Below are 21,073 nucleotides of genomic sequence, written 5' to 3'. Positions count from 1 at the left end.
TCAGTAAGTTGTTAAATATGTGTGAGAGAAGAGGGTGAAAACTAGAAAGGGCGACGATGGAAGGGTTTGTGAGAAGATGAGAATAACGCAAGAGAAGGAAAGAGATCCTGTAAAAATTAACAGAGAAAAGAGCAGGATTGAGACAGGAAAGGCAAGAATGGTTTGGGAGGTTGAGGAGGGGCATAGGGAGTGAGAGAGCAGGTATGATGAGAAGAATATAAAGAGCAAAGGAAGAAAGTAGAACAAGAATGAAAGAGAACACCAAATGGCAACTAGAAGGCATTGAAGTGGAAAGTTACTTATATCTGTTTCATTAAATTTGGAGGCGCTTGGCTCTCAAGACATACAGAATGTTCAGCCCCAGGGATGCCGCCTCAGTTCAAGTTTTAATTTGATCAAAATGAGTCCAGATAGAAGGGAGATGGGATGTGAGGAGGGACACAGCACACGTGGGTGTTGTTTGATTTTGTTTACACATCCATTGACTGCCCATGGCCATCCCAATGCCCATGACCATTCCCACCCATTTCCTGACCATCTCTGCACTTAACACAACCTCCTGGGATCTATCCCAGGCCCCATACAGCACACAGGTTGATGCAGTACCATCAACCTTCGTGCTGTGTGTGGCCTGCCAGAATTATTGAAAAGTAGTCTGTTGAGTGTTAATGGCTTGATTGAAGCTGTAAATGCGATACAGGTGTAATACAAATGTCTTATCAAGTGTGCCCTCAGAGTCCTGATTTTATAAGCAGGTTGTGTCCTCAGATCGGTTCCTTGCATGGAAGCCCTGTTAAAAAGAAGCATTGGCAAAGTCAACAGGCTTGCCTTGTGCATATTTACTAGAGGGGCACCTGGCAGATACTGCTATCATATGCCCAGGTACGCAACCCATTTTCCAGCTGTTGCCATCTAATGGGCAGGTAGTGGCACTATGGCAGTGCCTGGCAAAGGCCTATTCCATGCCTACACAAAAGCCAAAGGTGTTGGCTTTGCCAGTGCTGGTTTAGCAGATGCATGCATGTTTGCCTTCCATGTATGGGGCGGAAGGAAGGAACACCCCGAAAATCAGGAGAGGATACTCTCACTGCGGAACCCATTGGTACCAGCAAGTACCTCTCCTTCTCCATCAAGGCGCCTCCCCCGCCCCAGATGAACGAGCGAAGGGACCCCTGCCCTGGAGCGGCCCTCAGCAGAGGAAGGGGGTCAGGACAGAGCCAGCCTGTCTGCTAGGATTCCTGGCTTTTCTTATCAGAGAGTCACAGCAGCGATGCTTACATAATGTAGGGATAGGTTTCTACTTGCTGACCCCTTACAGAGCTCTAATGCCCTTCCCCTACAGCAGAAGTGTGCTCTTGCTTGCTCCTTGGTGGTAGTATAGTTCAGTGAAAAACACAATCAGCTAAGTAACGACCTGCACCACTTGTTTACAGGGGAAAAAGAAACTAACAATGATCCAGGAAAAAAAATATTCTTTTTTTTTTCTTCTAAATAATACCAGCTGGAGAAAGGCCGTTATAAAATCAGGCACATATATGGTTTCCATTTTAACGAACGCGTATTTTCGAGCCTTATAATGCATTTGGAATAACAGGGATTTGGAAGGTGGTTACTTCAGAGGGCTTTGCGGCGGGAGTTCTGAAGGCTATGACGGCTGACAGATATAAATTCGAACGCACCGTACCCAATACACAGAGTGTGCAGTCAGGTCCGCCGCTTGACCAGGAAGCGGGTTGTGGAACTTCTAAAAAAAAGGTGGCAAGCGCCCCTCTCCAGAAAGGATAACCTGTTCTGTGTTTTTTTCCCCACTTGGAGAGTCACCAGTCATCGCTTTTTGCTCACTGTACCTTTGACAGATTGAAAAAATCAATTTGCATATCAGTCTTTGTCCCGCCCACATGGGCAGTCCAGCACCGAAATGCTGTGGCAATTCCCTTCTGAACAAGACTACCAACAGTAACCCCATACACATGTTTCAGCATTGTTGGGCGTCATCAGTGAGGTAGAGCTGTGCCTCTCTGAGCACAGTGAGCAGGGGGTCCACGTCTGGGTTTCCCCAGGTAACTTAGAGGACGTATCCATTGGATGGATAAGTCCTCTAAGAAAGCTCCCCACTTTATCACGTCATAGTGCAGTCACTGGAAAAGGTGAAAACGCGTAGGTTGCCTGCTATCATCCAGAATTTGAGGGACTTTAAAGTCCCCCTGAGGGATCAGAACCTTCAGCTTGCATTGACCTTGTGTCGCTGTGACTATATGTGTAGGGAGGTTGGCTTTGCATCGTCATGGAATTGACCAAGGATTGTAGAGTACAGGGTGGACAGAACCGAGCAGGTCCCCTGACACACTTGAGTGGGCTCTGGAGAATTTGTGGGGTTTTTAGCAATACAGTTAGCATTGCCACATACACCTGTGCCTATCCCTTTGTAGACATGAGTGTTGGGTGCCAGTGGTACACGCCACACACAGTTTGGTTGCATCAGGAGCTGCTGTGAAAGAGGAGTCTCTGTAGAGCACGCTGTGGGCATGATGAAGGCGCTTTCTAAGCCATGGTAGTGGCAGAGCTGATCACAGTGCGTCCAGAAGGTTCCATGTGTTAAACTCGTGGCAAAAATTGCTGTGGTTACAAAATATTGTGGCAAAAATGCAGTGGTTTTGCCACTGCAATCCATGTAAAGGATGTGGGGGACACCTCCGCAACCCCCGGACCCATTATACCATTTAAGGGGAGCGGTGGACACCCCCGCAACCCATGCTCCCCTTAAATGGTACAACGGGTTCACCTTTACCGTTTCAAACCACAGCATTTTTGCCACAATTTTTTGTATAGTCGACATTTTTGCTGCGATTTTATCACTGCATACCGTCCAGAATGGGTGTAGTGCAATACATGTTTGCTGACATTTTTGGCTGATCCCGAGACTGAAGGTGTGATTTTGAAACTAGTGCATGAGTGCAGGGCTGGTGCACTGTATGTGTGTGGATTCACTTTGTTAACCTTGAACAGTTGCCATTTGCAGTTAAAGTTATACCTAGGACACAGTCCAACACTCAGAATGTACAGGAGATTTGAGAGAAGAATATCTGTGCATCATGGGGGTTGCGCAGCTGAGGGGTGCGCTCGCTGCTGCGTCGCCACCTGCGACATCGCAAGTGTTGATAATGATGGAAGGTGTCCAATGTGAGACAGGCACGTCAGAGGGTGCTCAGGTCAAAACCTAGCCGTGCCTAGTGGTCCCTAGCAGATGGCGTGTTGGAGATTGAAAGAGTGCCACCGCCTGGCAAGGCAATCTGGAGCTAGAGGATGGGCATGACAAACTTGGGAAGTCAGAGAACTTCAGAGAGCAATGCGGGACACGCTGATGCGGCAGAGTAATAAGATTGCAATCAGCATTTCGTGAGACAAATCTATGTCAAGTGATTGGTTCTGTTGGACGGTGAATGATGTTTGCAGCTGTTGCCTGCCACTCAAGCGATTTGTTCTTGTGGACGGTGAATGGTGTTTGCAGCTGTTGCCTGCCACTCAAGCGATCGGTTCTGGTGGACGGTGAATGTTGTTTGCTGGTGGACGGTGAATGATGTATGCAGCTGTTGCCTGCCAATCAAGCGATTGGTTCTGGTGGACAGTGAATGATGTTTGCGGCTGTTGCCTGCCATTCAAGCGATTGGTTCTGGTGGAGGGTGAATGGTGTTTGCAGCTGTTGTCTGCCACTCAAGCGATTGGTTCTGGTGGAGGGTGAATGGTGTTTGCAGCTGTTCCTGTCACTCAAGTGATTGGTTCTGGTGGACAGTGAATGCCTGCCACAGCTCCATGATCTTTGAAGGCAGCAAGGAGGGCAAGGCCACTGATGCATCCAGTAGATGGTTGTATTCATCCACGGTAATGCCTGGGGATACGTGAAGCACGTCACAGAACAGAAGGAAAATCAGGAACAATGTGTCTATTCTTATTTGACCCCACTGGTCCCCACGCGTGTGGTAGTAGGCACATTTTATTTCAGGACACTTGTTCTGTCAATTGACTGACAAGCGGTTACCTGGCTAATATCCAGTGCCACGGCTGGCCATGCTGAGGCTGCCAGAAGTCTGTGCAAAAGGAAGGAAGTCCATACCTCTGTGGTGGGGTACCCGAAAAATCAGTAACTGTCCTGTGGCTTAAAATTAAAAATGGTGAGTGGTGACTCAACCATTGCAGAAGATTTGGAAGCAAATTCATGATTTCCTCGATCTGTCTAAAGAGTAGCCAAATCATGGTATCATCGTGAGGTTTCATCCAGGCGTCTCTTTGAGTCTTCTTAAACGGAGTCAATCCCCATCTGCACCGGGCTGTCGGCATGAATTCCAGCAGTGCCAAAAAACGTTTCCTGTCAGCGCCGATCTCTGAGCCAAGATCCCAGGCAACACCTGTTCCTTCTCAGAGATGGGGGTTTTGGAGCCAGGCATGGCACCCATCCTACGCTTGCTGCCCTAGGGTCCCACAATGCCGAAGGCAAGCGCCTCCTGGAGGAGGTCATCAGGCAGCAGATCCCTGCAGGGGCCTCACGGTGAGGTGTGACGCGTGACGCGCATACCCAAGGGAGCTGTTGACAGGGAGGTTCTCTCCTAGCCACCATTATTTGATGAACGTCATTTCAAGGCCTAAAACATCAGGGAGAACCATCTCTGCGGTTCCTTATTTTCTTGAAGACAGGCCTTGTCCTGGGATCCATCTCCCCTGGTGAACTCCTGACTGAAACTGCACTGGTCACCTGGCCACCCTCTGACCTCGGGCCCAGGTGTCCTCCCCCACCAGTTGCACACCTGCACTGCCTCCCAGGCAACGCCTGCAATTGGGGGCTGTTTCTGTATCCCTACAGCCCCCCCCCCAGCTCTCGACACTTGATTTCTGAACTTACCCCTGCACTTGCCACAAGCTGGCCACACTTTGACCTATTGCTTTTTTTAATTTGATTTATTCTTACTGTTGATCCTATGTATTGCACTGCCCCCTGCCCAGCACTTTCCCTTCCCCTCACTCCTGCACTTGCGTGATCTAAATGTCTCCTGGCCTAGTAAGATCGTTGTCTATGTCTTCCCTCTGTTCCCCCTCCCTTGCCTCATCGCGCCTTGAAACACTTGTGTATAGCAAGTTATAAATGCCATATTATATCATATCATATCATATCATATCTTGGTGGCATGGAATCCTGAGAATCTTAGGAGGCTGGGGATGTTCTCTTACTGGAGAAGTAGATCAATATCCAGAGATTCCAAGAGTGAATGAGAAAGCAGGAATGCTGCTCTGGAAAGATGATGAGTTAAAATGATGCAGAAGATAGATAATAGTCAGCAAAGGGAGAGGAAGGGAAAAAGCAGAGAGGGCGGACGAGAAGGTAGGGGAAAAAGAAAAAGAGAGCAGGAAAGATTGACAGCGCAAGTGGGGGGGAGAGATGGGGAGGAAGGTTAGAGAGACTGACAGACAGAAAAGTGAGAGACAAGAACCAAGGTAGGGAATGCGAGGCTCGAGGCAGAGACGAGGGATTGGGTATCAGAGATCAGAGCAGTAAGAGGCCGTTTGAATACTGTCGTTGGTATAAAGACGAGATGAGTCCATGTCACCGGGATCCTCCCACACCTGTCTAATCTTGGGCTTTCAGTTACCAAACAAATGCATTCTGGTAGTTGTAGTCAGGATTGACTGGAAGTGAACAGGTTGGACGTAAGCACTGGATACAAGTGTTTTATTCACTACAAGCCACGGAATGGAAACATTGTGCCCCAGTGACATGAAAAACATCAGATTGTCACCCCGCTACTGTGATGCCAGATGCACGACCACAGGCACTCCCATGGGGTGATACTCACCTCTCCCACCTGAGCCTGTGTTTGCTGTAGCCGTCTGTTGCTGGTCAGGTTTGGAGGAGGACCTGGGGGACCCCCTGCAGGGGCATCAGGCCCTCCGGGAGCGGCAGTCGGGGCAGACCTGGGAAGAAAAGAATGCAGTCAGGAATACACAAGATCTAATTCAAACATCTTAAGCAAATGCTCTGCCCAGCACCCTTCTCAGAGCCACCTTGTGACACCAGGATGCAGGGCACACTCAGCACAAGAGACACATAATAACAGGAGGCAAGGAAAATCCCCTCAGAGCCAGGCCAGGAAACAAGTGAGAAGAACACCACTGCCCTTGCTTCTCATTTCATCTCTGAAACCAGGACATCCTGTCCTCTCTCGCTGCCTCTCTTCCTCCTCCCTCTACTCCCCACTCTTCCTCTGGCCCTTCTGTGGCCACCACCCCTCCCTCCTTCTCTGCCTTTCCCCTGTTCTCCCCAGACAAGGTTTCTAGACAGTCCGATCTATGAAAGTCTCGTCAAAATAGGTTCTCCCCTGTTCCTCTAAAACCATCAAGGACCACATTGACAGCCTGGCTCCTGCTTTGGCTGACTTCTTCACCACTGGAGTCTTCCCTTCCCCCCCGAAGCACTCCCTTGTGCACCCTCTTCTTAAGAAACCCACAGCCGACCCCTCCTGCCCTGCTAACTACTGCCCAATCTCCATCACTCCTTTCCTCAGAAAACTCCTGGAAAAGATGGCTATCTCCCAGCTTAATCTTCACACTGAATCTGTTTGTTGTCTCCATGACCATCAGTCTGGCTTCAGAGCTGCCAGAAGCACGGAAACTGCTCTCCTGAACATCTGTAAAGACCTGCTCTCAAACTTGACTCCAATACCCCTGGTGTCCTCATCTTACTTGATCTCTCTTATGCCTTTGACACAGCCAACCATGCCATCCTACTCAACCGTCTCGGTGATAACCTGGGTATCACCAACTTGGGTCCTTCCTCTCCTCTACCTCAATCTCTATCTCTACCTGTGGTGTTTCCCAGGGGTCTAACCTCTCTCCCTGGATGTTCAACCAATACCTGGCACTTCTTGCCCACCGCAATTCCGCTCTCTGCTCAAACTTTCAGTGCTATGCGGACGACACTCAGCTAATTTCTAGGCTTCCTTCTGCCACCTCTTCTCCTTCTCTCATTTCTGACTGTCTGGCTGCTATCCAGGAGTGGTGTGCTGCCAATGATCTCTGCCTTAATGCCAGTTCAACTAAGATTCTCCTCATCGGCACACCTGCTCCCTCCTTTCTCATCGCTCTCTGGCTGGCCTCTCTTGACCCTCTTCCTTCTCCCACCTGTGAGACTAAAAACCTCAGGGTCATCTTTGACTCCACACTTTCCTTCTCTCCTCACATCACTGACATCTCTAAGAAGTCACGCTACCAGCTGCACTTCCTCAGAGGTATTCTTCATTTCCTCTTCTTCCCCCAGAAACTCACTGTATCCAGAGCTCTGGTTCTCTCTAGGCTGGACTACTGCAACAGCCTCTTTCTAAATCTGCCTAGTTCTACTCTCAGCCCTCTGCAACTCATCCAGAACAGGACTGCAAGACTTGTCCTTGGCCTCAAGCACAGGGATCGTATCCCTCCAGGACTGAAATCTCTGTACTGGCTCCCAGTGGCTGCAAGGATAAAGTTCAAAACCCTCTGCATTGTCCACAAGGCCGCCTGGCACCTCATTACCTTCAACTCTCTTGCTAAATATCTTCCTTCTCGAGCTCTTCGCTCATCCGCCTCCAACTCCCTCTCCAAGCAACGAGTTGGTGGTAGATCTCTTTCTTCGGCTGGGGCCTCCTCCTGGAACAGCATCCCTGCCTCCTTGAAGCTTGAGGAGAACCATCTCCGTTTCCGGAAGCACCTCAAGACCGTACTCTTTGCTTCTGCTTTCTCTCCTCTCCCCTGCTGAACTCCTGACTGAAACTGCACTGGTCGCTGGCTACCCTCTGATCTCGGGCCCAGGTCCCTCCGCCGCCAGCTGAAAACCTGCACTGCCTCCCAGGCAACCCCTGCACTTGGGGGCTGCTTCTGTATCCCTACAGTCCCCACCATCTCCTGACACTTGATGTCTACACTCACCCCTGCACTTGCCACTAGCTAGCCGCACTTTTACCTATTGTCTTATTTATTCTATTTATTTGTTACTGCTGATCCTATGCACTGCCCCGCCCCCCGCACTTTTCCTTTCCCCCCTCCCCTGTACTTGCGTGATATCAATGTCACCTGGCCTAGTAAGATCACTGTCTCTGTCTTCCCTCTGTTCCCCCCCCTTGCCTTGTCGCGCCTTGCAACACTTGTGTACAGGCTCGTTATAAATGCCTTATCATATCATATCATAACCTGCTCTCCGCTGCTGGTGGCCTCCATACCACCTACCATTCTAGATCACCTTACACGTTTGCTGAAACACCTTTTTGCATACAGTTTTTGCTTTCTTTTTTTTGGCTGCATTTGTTCTGCTCAATTGATCCTGTTATATGTTTGTCCTGTCGTCATCATGTCTTTTGTGATTATGTGCGCCCCTTTGCTCATGCGCCGCTGGGCGCATTGCAAATAAAATGAATACATAAATACATTCTCTCTCTTCCATCCCGCCGTGTGATTTTGTACTTTGGGCGCGTAGAGATGACATGGCAGTTCTGTGGTCAGACCCTTCATCGGGTCTACCACTTGCTTGTTACTGTCATCGTGGGTTTGGATAAGAACCAAGTGATCCTGGCACTGGCTCAGAGATCTCATTGTTGACTGTGTAATTTAGATTGGACACTTCAGAATAAATGAGAAATCTCGTCACTTCATATTTAGGGTGATTTATTAACACACTTAAGCCGACACGTGTTTCGACCCAACATGGGCCAAGGCTTTGGTGAGACTACAAGGTAAAGTGTACGTTTGTCCAAGTGGGGGGAACCAATGTGATTTGGATGAAGATGAAAAGTGTTGAGGGTGTGAGCTTTGGTGATAGTGTGGCATTTGCATATAGGTACGCCGTTTTAATGCATGACGCATGTTTAGGCATGTTGATTGCATTGGTGGTTGTGATTGTTGGGACAATAAGTGAAGGAAATGTACATCAGATGAGATGTCTGAGACAATGCATGAAATGACCAGTTGTTACAGTATAATAGATGTTGGCATGATTGAATACACAGTTATAGCAGTGGGAGCAAAAATGCACAAGTCAAATGAAGGGCAGCACCAAGGAAAAGGAGGAAGGAAGAAACGAGGTGATGTTAGCAAAGTGGGATATGAGGAGCTCACCAGGTTGGCACAATGGAGTTGTGTGCCGTGTGGGTATGTTCCCTAACCGTGTGTGGTGAGCACTTAGATGTCAGCTGATGGTGAGCTCAGCATGGGGTTCTGGCTGGTTAACCTTTGAGGGAAAAGTACAGATAACCTATGTAGGTGTTAGGCCAGTAAGTACCGGGCTGTCAAGCTTAAATGCTGTTCTCTACGTGGCAAATATTGAATTGGGCGTGCGCCAGGAAGCTTTTGAGGTAAGATGTCGTGCTGTATGAGCGTGTGCTAGAAGGGCAACAGGCGGGCCTGTGGCGGAGAGTCAGGACATCTGTGCTCAGAAAGCATGGTCAGGAGTTGCGGTGGGTGATTGCAGGGAGCGGTCAGTGTTGGTGTAGCGTGGCGTTGCAGTGGCGGCTACATTGTCTGCTTAAGTATTCAGGATGCAGTGACTATACCGTGCGTGCCCAGGTGAAGGTGAAGGCTGGTAGGGTCAATGAGTGGGGCCACCACATGGGAGACAGGCGCTGGAGGTTGCCCTGAGCCGTGGGCGGTGAGTAATGGGGAGCGTGTAGCAGTAAAAATAAATAAACTGCACGCTTGAATTTCCTTGTGTGCAGGCAGTAGGATCCTCATGCCAAGGACGTTTAACATTAGTCTTCTTTTCTTTCATACCCAAAGGCTCTTCTCCCCTCCAACTCTAGAGTTACTTCTTCACCGTTTCTCAAACTTAATTTCTATAATCCTCCCCTTCAGTCTGCCTATCATCACCACACTTCTCCCCTCCACCATGCACAAAAACAGCAATACATTTCTCTAATTCATGGCCTTGATGCTTCGCGGCTATTATATGCTTAATCACATATGGGTCTATGCCTGTCTCTGATGGTTTCCAAGAAACAAACAATAACCTACCCTATACTCTAACCTATTCCAGCGCCTTTGATCCATGTCGATTCCGAAAGCGATGTTTCCCAATGTCATTGGTCACTTTATACTCCATTTGTCTTCCACTCATTGACTCATGTACCGGATCTTCCCCTTCTGCTCATGTCATGGCAGTAGAGCCTTCCTCCTATGACCTTACCCATTCCTATCCATTTTTAATTCCCCATCCACACTTTCTAATCCTCTCTACCTCCAGGTATTAAAAAACCTGTGCCAAACACTGCTTACTTCATCCTTAAACATCACCCTGGGGCCCTTCGCCACTTTTACCCTGCACCCTTCTTTATTCTAATCCAAATCCTTGACTTTGGTCTTTTTCACACTAGATCATATCCCTCCTATACTTAATCCAGCTCTCCTCTGCCTTGCTCAACAACTCTTCATGGCCCACTCTCACAGGTCATAACACACCCAAGCACTCTGGAATTCATTTACATGTTGGTATCCTATGATATCATAGGTTGTTTATATGATACCCAGAGGTTTATAAGCGTGGTCCCGGGGATCGAACCTGTGTTGCTCCGTGTCGTCTTGCTTCTAAGGAGAGCACGTTGCCCCTGAGCTATCATCCCGAGACCATGGTACACATCAATTAAACAAATGGCGATATAGCCATTGCCAAGTGTGGAAAGGTATGATAGGCCCAAATTGCCTCTTAACACCTCTTGCCAATCTAAAGCTGATGCCTTTGTCAACTGGATGCTCCCTTCAGCAATCCTATTTCATTTCTCCAACAAAAAATTGTGTTGGTGGGGCCATATACCACATAATTATCTTATCCTTTTATCTTTTCAAAATGAACCATCCCATCAAACACCAGCTGCACTCTCTTATCTTCATGGTGACCTCTCCCAAACAGCACTGTAACCAAGCTGAGAATAACCTTACTGCTCCTGCGCCCTCATACCCTCGGGTCTGGCGCGCAATACAAATGAATAAACGAAACTAAACTTCCCAGTCTACAGTGCAGCAATTTCTCACCACTGCACCACACATTGATCCTGTAGAAGAAGCAATCACAACCGCTCCATGTTCATTGACTTTGGTCAATATCGTTCTTAATTCTCGTGCAAGCTATCACGCGCCCACTTGATTCGTGTAACAAACCCTACTTCAACAAACCTGTCATTTCTGAATGCAAAATATTCTACAAAATTAGTCAAATGTTTTCATAGGCCAAAGAGCCCCCACATGATCCTTGTTCTCAGGTGTGAGTGCTCTCTCTCCGCAACCGGCACTAAGCTAACCTGTGCGCTTATATCCACCTCTTTCTTGCTCAAAACGCACATCTTGAACATTACATGTGCATTTCTCCTTTGCAAGCGTCAAAACAGTCTTTCTCAAAAACTCCAAAACAACAAATATATTGCATCATGTTCCTCCAGTGCATTATTTACAAAACAAATATGATTTAATGTTGGAAGGTTGTACTTGCAACATGTGGCAAAATCAACCCCTTGCCCCCATTACTCTCTGAAATACTGCTGATACCAATGCAATGCCATTTAAAATCTGTTTATTAAGTAAGCTGACTTGACTCTACATAGCCTGATTGGATAGTAAGCATACAATAGATCTAGAGTAAGAATACCTTCCTCCCTTCTTAACCAGCCAACATGTTATTCACAAAAGGCTACAGATGTGAGTACTTACATCTCCAGCAATTCAAGCATCAAAAGTTCACACACATTCTTATTGATCCATAATTAATTAGAGCAATCACTATTGGTAGCAACCATTCAGCTGACTCAATGTGATCAATAATGTCCGGCTCACACAGTCTTCTAACTCTTTCTCTAATGGTTCGATCATCAGCAACTGCAAAGATTTGGGGACATTCCCCATACTTCCAAGGTTATGTTAATGTAGTGCAGGTTCCTCTGCATTGGGATCTTAAAATGTTCAATCATTTCTGGTGTCTGCACCCTAGTAATGCCAAAACCTTATCTGCCATGTGCAATTTCCCTTTATTCGCTTCCCCCTGTATACAATCCTGATCACAGAATAGCCTAGTACCTCCTTTATACATGCCTGGATTAATATCAGAACCCCTTACTGATTACAATCCTCACTTTGTGAGAGTATTTGCTTCTTTCCTAGTAAATTATTAAGTAGAGAGATCCAAAGTCTGACAGCATCTCCAATGCATGTCAAGCCACTTCTAAGATAGCGCACGCACAGTGCTGAACTCACTTCACCCTCCAAATGCAGTATCAAGTCCCCCATGCCATCTCCCATCTCTTCTTAGACATGCCTAAATATGTGTCTTTACCTCCCTCTCCGCACACTCTCACAAATGCCCGTTCTCCCACATGTTAATCCTCATATCACATTTAGGGCACAAACCTAAATGTTCCACATCCAAACGAAGCCCGTCCTCTTCTTCATTTTATGTTCTTGACACCTTTCTTGTAACCAGTACTTAGGTTAGAATCTACCCCATCACAAAGCCGAGTCGGATCAACATGATTCTGACACAAAGATGTACCTTTAAACAAAGTTTTATTAGGGCTAGTGACAGATTCGGGCCACACCAGGAAAATTCAACGTAAATCAACAGCAGGATGGCATCTTGTTGGGTTCAGCAGTAAAGGTGTTAGCGTGTAATTCTCAGTCCGGGTTCCGTCCTTGGTGTAGATGATGAGTTCACAGACACCCAGAGTCGTGTGTTTCATCCACACTTCTTGTGTGTCTCCTCAGTCAGTAGACTCTGGTCACCTGCTTTTTTCCATCTTCGGACCCTATGCACACCTGCGCGTTAAAGTGGCTGCAAAAGAGTTTGTGAAGACTGGGCCACCTATCCAGTAGAATGTATAATCCTAAAAGAGCGAGTACACTGAAAAAGGAGACCCTTGGCTGGAGGGTGACAGACACCCCAAACAAGGGGATGAAATACTTGCTGGCAGGTATTAATGGTGCTGAGAGGTATTAATGATTAGAGAATGACAGTATTACAGCCAGAAAAAACACCTAATCTAGGGGGATACTTGCTGCGAGGTGTGGATATAGAGACCTTGGTGCTGGCCCGGGACAGGGGCCCAGTGGGTAGACAGTGTAACTATATCTAGACCTGGCAGTAACCATAAGCAAGAGGGGAGCAGTGCTTGCTGGTGTGAGAGTGCCAGGAGGCAAGCTGGTGCTGCATCCTGTGACTGCCTGTCATTAGAATTCCCTTATGTAAGATTGGGAGCCATTTTGAGTTAGCCCATCATAACCACTATACCATAACAATGCGTGCTCTTTTTAGTTTTATTTCACTAGACCCTACAGGCGTCATTCTGACCCATCATGGACATATGAACAAAGGTGTGCAACTTTCATGAGTGATTTGAGTGTGTTTTGTTGATCCTACCCCACACAGACAATGCGGGTCATGACCGGTCATGGCATTAGGGATATGGACAAACAGATAATCGACTAAATAATGACGATGCTGTAAGTGCTTGGGAAGGACTTGCCTTGGCTCTGAGGCACCCAGGTGCCTGCACCACAGCATATTGGGCTTGGTGGAGGCAGTCTATATTGCAGTTATATTGCTCCTATATCATAATAGCGTACACTGTGCATTGCTTCTTCGCTGCATTCTGCACATGCAGACAGTACACAGGGCATCAGATATTCCTGTCAGGAAGCATGTCGCTTTCTGCATTAAGCTCCTATTGACTGATGTTGGCTCATTAGAAAAGAGTTCATCGTTAATGATAGGCGGTGCACGGAGAGCTGCGTAACATGGCGGTCTCCAATAAAGTATTTCCTCCAACCATGGACTAAGCAGCGCTAAGGCTATAGATCGCCAGGAAGGCCCTCCCTGTGAACCCGGCCAATGCGTGGTGGGGGTGCACGTTTTTGGTGCAGATCTGAGAGAGACCTTTTTGTACCTCACAGAATACCATACCGAGGCAGTGATAACAACTTCGGGGAGGTGGAGTTCCATCCCCAACCCGGCTAAGGGAGGAAGTGATGACTGGTGAATTTTTTTAATGGGCTCAGGGGCTGCCAATACTTTCCCTGAATTGCTCTCAGCAAGTGAGGGTAGCGAGCTTGCTGAAACAAACCAAAGCTAGTTTTGGGGGTACCCCCCAAGAACACTTTGACAATAATTGGTTGAAATGGTGCATATTGCATCACAAATTACAGATACATTGGGTAAAACGCCAAACTATTTTCAATCGATTCTGGAGAGCCTAATACATGCCAGGCTATCAACATTACACTGTGATATTTTACAACATACTTTCTTATGTCTATGCTCACAATATATACCAGCACGACCACTATGAAGCACAGTTTTATAATACCTGTAAACATCATATGGGAAATAATTGTCACACGCTTCCACAATGCCTGGGCTCAAAATATATGCCATCATTGCCACTCTAAAACACACTTTAATGATACCTGTGCCCATAATATATGCCACCATTTACATTACCATGTAAAACATTACAATTCTCGAATATGCCTCTATTGCGCTGTAAGACATGTTTTTTTGCTGAAAGGACCCAGTTATGTGAGCATTGTCACTAAAATACATTTTCATAACAAATTAAAAATGAAACCATCAAAGAGTAAAGTAATTAAGTTTTGTAGTAAGGAGAAGAAATGTAAGTTTTGTTGCAATATAAATGGTGAAAGACTGGAAATTATGAATAGTCTTGTTTAATCGGGCCTTCCCATCTTGGCCCACCCATGTGAGACTTATTACCAAGAACTTTTAACTAAGAAAGTCTTATTGCTAGCTGCTCCGATGAAGAAGATAAATAACAAATTTGGAAAGTTTTCTTTAGCACCAATTTTAAAATGTTATAATGGGAAAGTTGTCCTGAAGCTGCTTTATGGGATGGAAGTTCTTCCCAACTGGTTGTTCCGTGAACTGGATCACTAAGAAGCCATGATTGGAGGAGGGTATTGTTTTTCCTCCCGAAATGTGTCCCGTTAGTGGTTATAGGATGAGAATTGGGACTTCAATCTCTCCAGAGTAGAATATTATGGAAACAGTTGGCTTTGCATCGGAAGCTATGTGCTCTCCATCCAGTACTCTGGATGAACATCTAGGTAGAGAAACTCTGAAATTGACTGATCTTCTTATAAGAGAGTTTGGTGAGTAGTGTTCTAAACAGCTTCTCACCTTGGATGTGACCAAGGTATCTTGGTTGCAAATCCGTGTAAAGTTAAACTGACAGTGTTACTGAGGGACTGGACAGCTACACATGATGCTATAGGGAGATGAACATTGTATGCATGCCTGGTTCTGATCTCAAAAGAGTAGGCTAGTGGTATATGGTATGGTATAAACACTTATAAAGCGCAACTGTAACCCAAAGGGTATCCTGGCGCAGAGCAAAATGGGAAAGCAAAAAAAGGGGATAGTTAAATAAATATAACAATAAAAAAATAGGATTCCAAGATTAAACACCAGATGAGAAAAGATACGTTTTCAGTAGTTTCCTAAATGTTAAATGGCATTCGGTTGCCCGAAGAGGCAACCCGAGGGCTGTTACAGAGTTTTGGTGCTGCTACCGAAAAGGCCCGACTGCCCTTCGTACTCTTCTGAAATCGAGGAACAGACAAAAGAAGGTTTTCCGCTGAGTACAATACCCGAGGCGGGTTATCTTTACAGAGCCTTTCCTGCCTTTCCCATAATAGGCCTGGTGTGCAAGGTACAAGGTCTTGAACTTGATTCTGTGGTCCACTGGGAACCAGTGTAATTTTCTAAGCAGCGGGGAGGTATGTGCAGATATAGATGAGTTGCTTACCAATCTGACTGCCGAGTTCTGTAGGACTTGCAGTCGAATCATGATATTTGGGCTGTGCCAGCAATGTGGCATTGCAGTCATCTATTTCCCCTGAAATAGATGCTGAGATCAACGTGACACAAAGATCTTGGGGTAAAAAAGGAAGAGATTTCCATAACACAGACTTTTTTATACCTATGTTTTTTTACCGACTTCACCAGTGTCACTTCCAGTGGCCAACAGTCTGTAGTCCAAAGGCTTCAGTCTTGTCCCCATTTAGTTTAAGCCAATTCTTGTTCATCCTTTTACCAATATCAGATAAACAGTTCCTAATCTGTGAGGCAGATGAAGTGAAGTCTTGATCAACCCAGAAGACCAGTTGTGTGTCGTCTGCATATGAATAGAAAAAACATCCACAGAGTGGATGATAGCCATCAAAACTCAAATGTATATAGTAAATAAGATAGGTGACAGGGCCAAGTCCTGGTGGACACCCCATCCTACAGGGAATTCCCTGACCTTGTATGGCAGCAGAGACACTGTCTGGGACCAGGTAGAGATAAATGAGGGTTACCAGTCAATTGGTCGAAAACATTTGGTCGACAGGACAATTGGTCGACACCATTTGGTCGAATGCCAAATGGTCGAATGTTTTTTTTTTTTTTTTTACCCCTTTTTTTTTTTTTGGGGGGGAGTCCCCCCCAACCCCCTTTTTTTTCTTTTTTTTTCTTTCCCCACACGAAAACCCACAAAAAATATATATAAATTAAACAAAAAAAAATTCGACCATTTGGCATTCGACCAAATGGTGTCGACCAAATTGCAGTCGACCAAATTGCAGTCGACCAATTGACAGGACACCATAAATGAGTTAAGCAACAGCTAGGCTAAGCTACAAAAGCCACTCTCTTCAAGGCGTTGACACAAAAGGTCATGATCTACTGTATCATATGCTGCTGACAGGTCTAAGAGTATTAAAACAGCTGTCCAAGACCTGTAAACTAGTCTAGTCAGATCGTCAGTGACTGTCACCAGCACTAATGCTGTGTTCCTATTGCGCCGAAAACCCAATTGATGATAATCTAATATGTTTTCCTTTTCCAGAAAATCCCTAACCTCTGGAGTCACGGTTGCTTTTAGAACCTTCATGAGGAATTTAAGTTGGGTTTTAGGTCGAAAATTGGCAAGGATGGAGGGTGCACTGCTGTTTTTTTAGCAACGGTGTGACAAGAGCATGCTTTAATGATAGAGGTACTTAAAGATTTGTTAACTGCCATTGAGATCATTGGGGCTAGCTCAATTCTAATATCGTTCAGGATTCTGAGAGGAATCGGATCCAGGGGTGAGGATCGACGTTTAGAGCCAATGTCCAAAACCTGGATCACAGAAAGACAGATAAACTGGTTCCAGAAATCATCGGTTGAATTTTTAGACTAAAGGAATGGGATTGCTTAGATGGGACCAGAGATTTTGTAATCGTGTCCTGAATGTTAACAATTTTTTGAAAAATAAAAGTAGATAACGAATCACATAAGTCTTGAGAAACCGGGAATGAGTTGGCAAACTGTGCTGCGAAGACAATTCCTTGGCTACCGCGAAAAGCTCTTCAGATACATTCAGTACTGAACGTACTCTATTTGAAAAATATAATGTTTGATAGCATTAAGATAAATTGTGCAATGTGTTCTCATTATGCTTTTATCTGTTTCTAGGTACTCGGTACACGCGGTGCGTTCTGCTTGTTTATATGTAAGCTTCTAGCCCTGCAACCATGACAAGTACCACGGAGCCCACATCTTTCTCTTCTCTTTAAGTTTGACCAGGGCCAAAGCCTCTGCAGCACTTTCGAAGGCCTCCAGTGAGGCGAGTAAAGAGATCTGTTACTTACCTACCTCCGCCATCGATTCTGTAAGTTGGGTTTTAATATGATTCAATAGTTCCAGAGGTGTTATCTGCTTCCAGTCGCATATTCTTTGAGCAGATGGGTGTCCAGGCAGGAATGTAACCTCACTAGAGTAGGTAAAAGGAATAATAGAATCGTCCGACCACGTCACTGGATGGGAGGTATATGTTATAATCTTTCAGAATTTCCAAAAATGTAATCGAATGCATGACCTTCAACGAGCTGAGTGAATTGCAAATCGGCCATGGCTCTTTGCAATTGCAATAACTCTGTATTTGATAAATCATCAAATCTCATTAAAATCGCTCATGATAATTAATTATGAGCATGGCAATGCAAGTGATGAGATGAAATCAAGAAAGCTCATAAAAAACAGGTTGTCACATTTTGGGGGGGCGATAGACTATAAGAACATTTACTCTTTCCTTGTCTGAGAGGGAGCATCAAACTAATAAATATTCAAAATGAGTGCAAGGGCTAGTGATAACCTCTGCACATCTGAGGTGCCTTTTCAAAACTATGGCAACCCCTCCACCTGGATGTGCTAATTTGCGGTCTACCTCTCACATGGCATCATTGTGGGGAGTGCTTGAATAATATCTGGTGTGGTGGTTTCCGATGACCACGTTCCCATGATCCAAAAAAGATCTGGTTTGTAAGAAGATAGTATGTCCCAGATATCTAAGCAATGGGATGCAAGTGAACGCACATTGCATAATAGGCTACAAAAGGCAATGTGAGAGGGATTGTCCTCTGACCACCCAGAAATCGTTCGTCGTTCTTTTTCCCATTGACATGGCCAAGTGGTGTCATGCGGTGCCAGAGAGGCGAGTCCCTACGTGTTGAAATTCCCCGATAGAGTTCAACGTAATATTTTGATGAGGTGTTCATTCAATGTACTGGCAACAAATAAAGTTGTGTGCATGCATAGCGGCCTGCCAAAGGAGATGGCATATTGCAGGTTTTGTAGAAACCTGGACTTGGGGGAAGAAACACATATTGCTATCTTGTTCCACCTTAATGTCACAGCGCATTTTGATTTTTGGTAAATTTTGGCATGCACCACACTCAGGATTCTGAACCCTAGCTTGCGTCGCATCTAGACAGAAATGTGACTGTTAGCATGTACCGCACCTAGATGGAATCTCACAATTGCAAGGACAACAATGCCAACTAACCAACCAACTAACAATTCCATCCCTCTGCCTACACCTCTCAAACTATAACCAAACACAACCACAAGCCTAAAACGCAGCAATCCGCACAAACTTCACAACAATGCAACAACAAAACAAACCACACATAGACTTGCACAACAGCACATGACGACTACGGACCGTAAAACACCCCAAGCCCAGCAAACGGACCCACCGGGCTGAGGCTGCCAACAGCACATCACTGCTCTCTTGCACTTTTCCAGCTTATTCCCACTAACCCACCCCCTCTCCTCACCTTTTTCAGAGCCGCCAGAGCGCCAGGGGACCACTTCGGTGGTGATAGTGCACGGTACAAATGTCCTTTAACATTAACATTAACATTAACATAATTTGGCATGGGTAGATATAGATAATCTTTGGCTGAGAATGCTGGGGGTGATCTGTATCCTTAACTCTTGCCGTGATTAGATTTGAAAGCTATGTGAATTATGTTAATGAAGGTATATAAAATTGATTTTAAATGTTATGTTTTATCATAATAATGTGAAGAAATGAATATGTGAGTGATGATTTTAACTTGTGAACTTGTTTATACTCTGTCTAGACCCTTATTTACTGTGTGAGATTGTAAAGGTTTGTTTCAAACCAGAAGAAAGAAAGAAACAAAGAAACAAAGAAATAAACCTTTCCATGCTCAGAGTGCCCCACGTGCTAACATTGACCATTAGCACCTGGCTTCATTGTTAAATGCGCTACAACTCTATGTTAACATTAGGCTGTAAAATATTTTGATATGAAGGGGCCAGAGATTCAGGTGTGTAGTGCAGGCAATGCTGGTACCAGGCGCAGCTCATTATTTCAGCGGGAAGGCAGGCATGCGCATGCATGTGTGTCAGTGTGACGCAGGCTTGGCTGCGCCTCTGAAGGCAGGGACACTCGCTTCGGTGGGCATATGCAGCAGCTTAAGTTGGGCATGTTTCCCTTTTTCTTCTGGTGCACAGCCAGCATGGAATGTACTAACATACAGGCACATGTCAGGCTGCTAACTCCATAAGTCTTCAACATACACTGGCAGATTACTTTGATTGGTGCAACAGTTGCCAGTGCCACAACAGGACAGTCCCCAACAAAACACACCACTAGAGGGACAAGGCCAAGGGCAAGGTCATTGTCAAGGAAGAATGCCTGTCCTTCGTGCCAACCTATAGAAGAAGATCTTGCCTGGGTGTTTGGCAGGCAAAGATGGTGCCTGAATTTGTCCATACCTTTACTGAAGGAAGGAAGCATGTTTCTTTGTTTTCAATGGGTACATGGGAACATGATTACACTTGCAACTTTTAGGATCAGAAGAAATTGATAACGAGTATGATATTTTTGAAGAAGCAGTTACATATGTGGTGTCTCACTTCAAGACACAACTACTATTCTATGTCATTTTGATTGCCATTTGTAAATCACACATCTGCCATGGGTGGTGCACACATCAACTTCAATGAGCCAGATGCAGACGGAAACATGTTGACACTCTGGGGAGAAAACGTGGGTGTGGGCTGCAGAGGGCAGTGAGCATGCCCCACTGCCCCCCAACGAACCACTGGCATGCTAGAACAGATTTCAGTCCTGGCACTTATTTATATACACATCCAAGACCCCTTGGATGTGTATATAAATAAGCCAAGCACTGCCAAGACCCCTTTGTGAAACATTTCCCCCCTAATTGGTAGACATATACACCTATATAGGCGTTCCAGAGAGTCAGAAAACATAGGCTGTTAGTCTACACATTCAAATATAATGCAGTTAAGAAATGCTGGTGCTTAAGCTTAACTTGGCAATGGAGAAAAGAAGTCCCCACTCTTATGTACTGGGGAGAGCATTTCAGAGGCAGCTCCCTCGGCTCAAAGAGATCTCCCACCCTTTCGCTCCTTTCGAGATCTACCTACATCCAGTGTGCCAGCAAAAGCCATGCGATTAGACAGGAGCGGCAGAAACCCATCCCTCAACTAAGTACCTTCAGAAGAGGAGCTCCCAGAGGGGGTGGGGTGGGTGTGCCCACAGAAAATGGGGAGAAGAAGTGGGACAACCATATGAAGAATGAGCTGAGTTTGGAGCCCACCTTTGTTAAGAAACCGCCTCCAAATGAGCACATGTTGTCTCCATTCGATCATGTGTGATTGCGGCACCAGTTCCCTGCAGAGGCTGGATTCTAGACCAAAGCATTTGAA

At 45.9% G+C, this 21,073-nt stretch overlaps 1 protein-coding gene across 1 annotated transcript in view; it reads right to left on the bottom strand.

Moving 5' to 3' along the window:
* Positions 1-21,073, bottom strand: part of VAMP1 (vesicle associated membrane protein 1) — a 128,708-nt gene that overhangs the window by 32,685 nt on the left and 74,950 nt on the right. Inside the window, exon 2 of the mRNA XM_069650693.1 lies at positions 5,844-5,961. Coding sequence (XP_069506794.1) covers positions 5,844-5,961 — 118 coding nt within the window. The remainder of the gene's footprint in view (positions 1-5,843; positions 5,962-21,073) is intronic.

The sequence above is a fragment of the Ambystoma mexicanum genome, chromosome 3p (assembly GCF_040938575.1).
Source record: "Ambystoma mexicanum isolate Mex_15411 chromosome 3p, UKY_AmexF1_1, whole genome shotgun sequence".
Lineage (NCBI taxonomy): Eukaryota > Metazoa > Chordata > Amphibia > Caudata > Ambystomatidae > Ambystoma > Ambystoma mexicanum.
The sequence above is the reverse complement of the archived record's forward strand: the minus strand, read 5'-3'. Positions and strand labels throughout refer to the sequence as shown.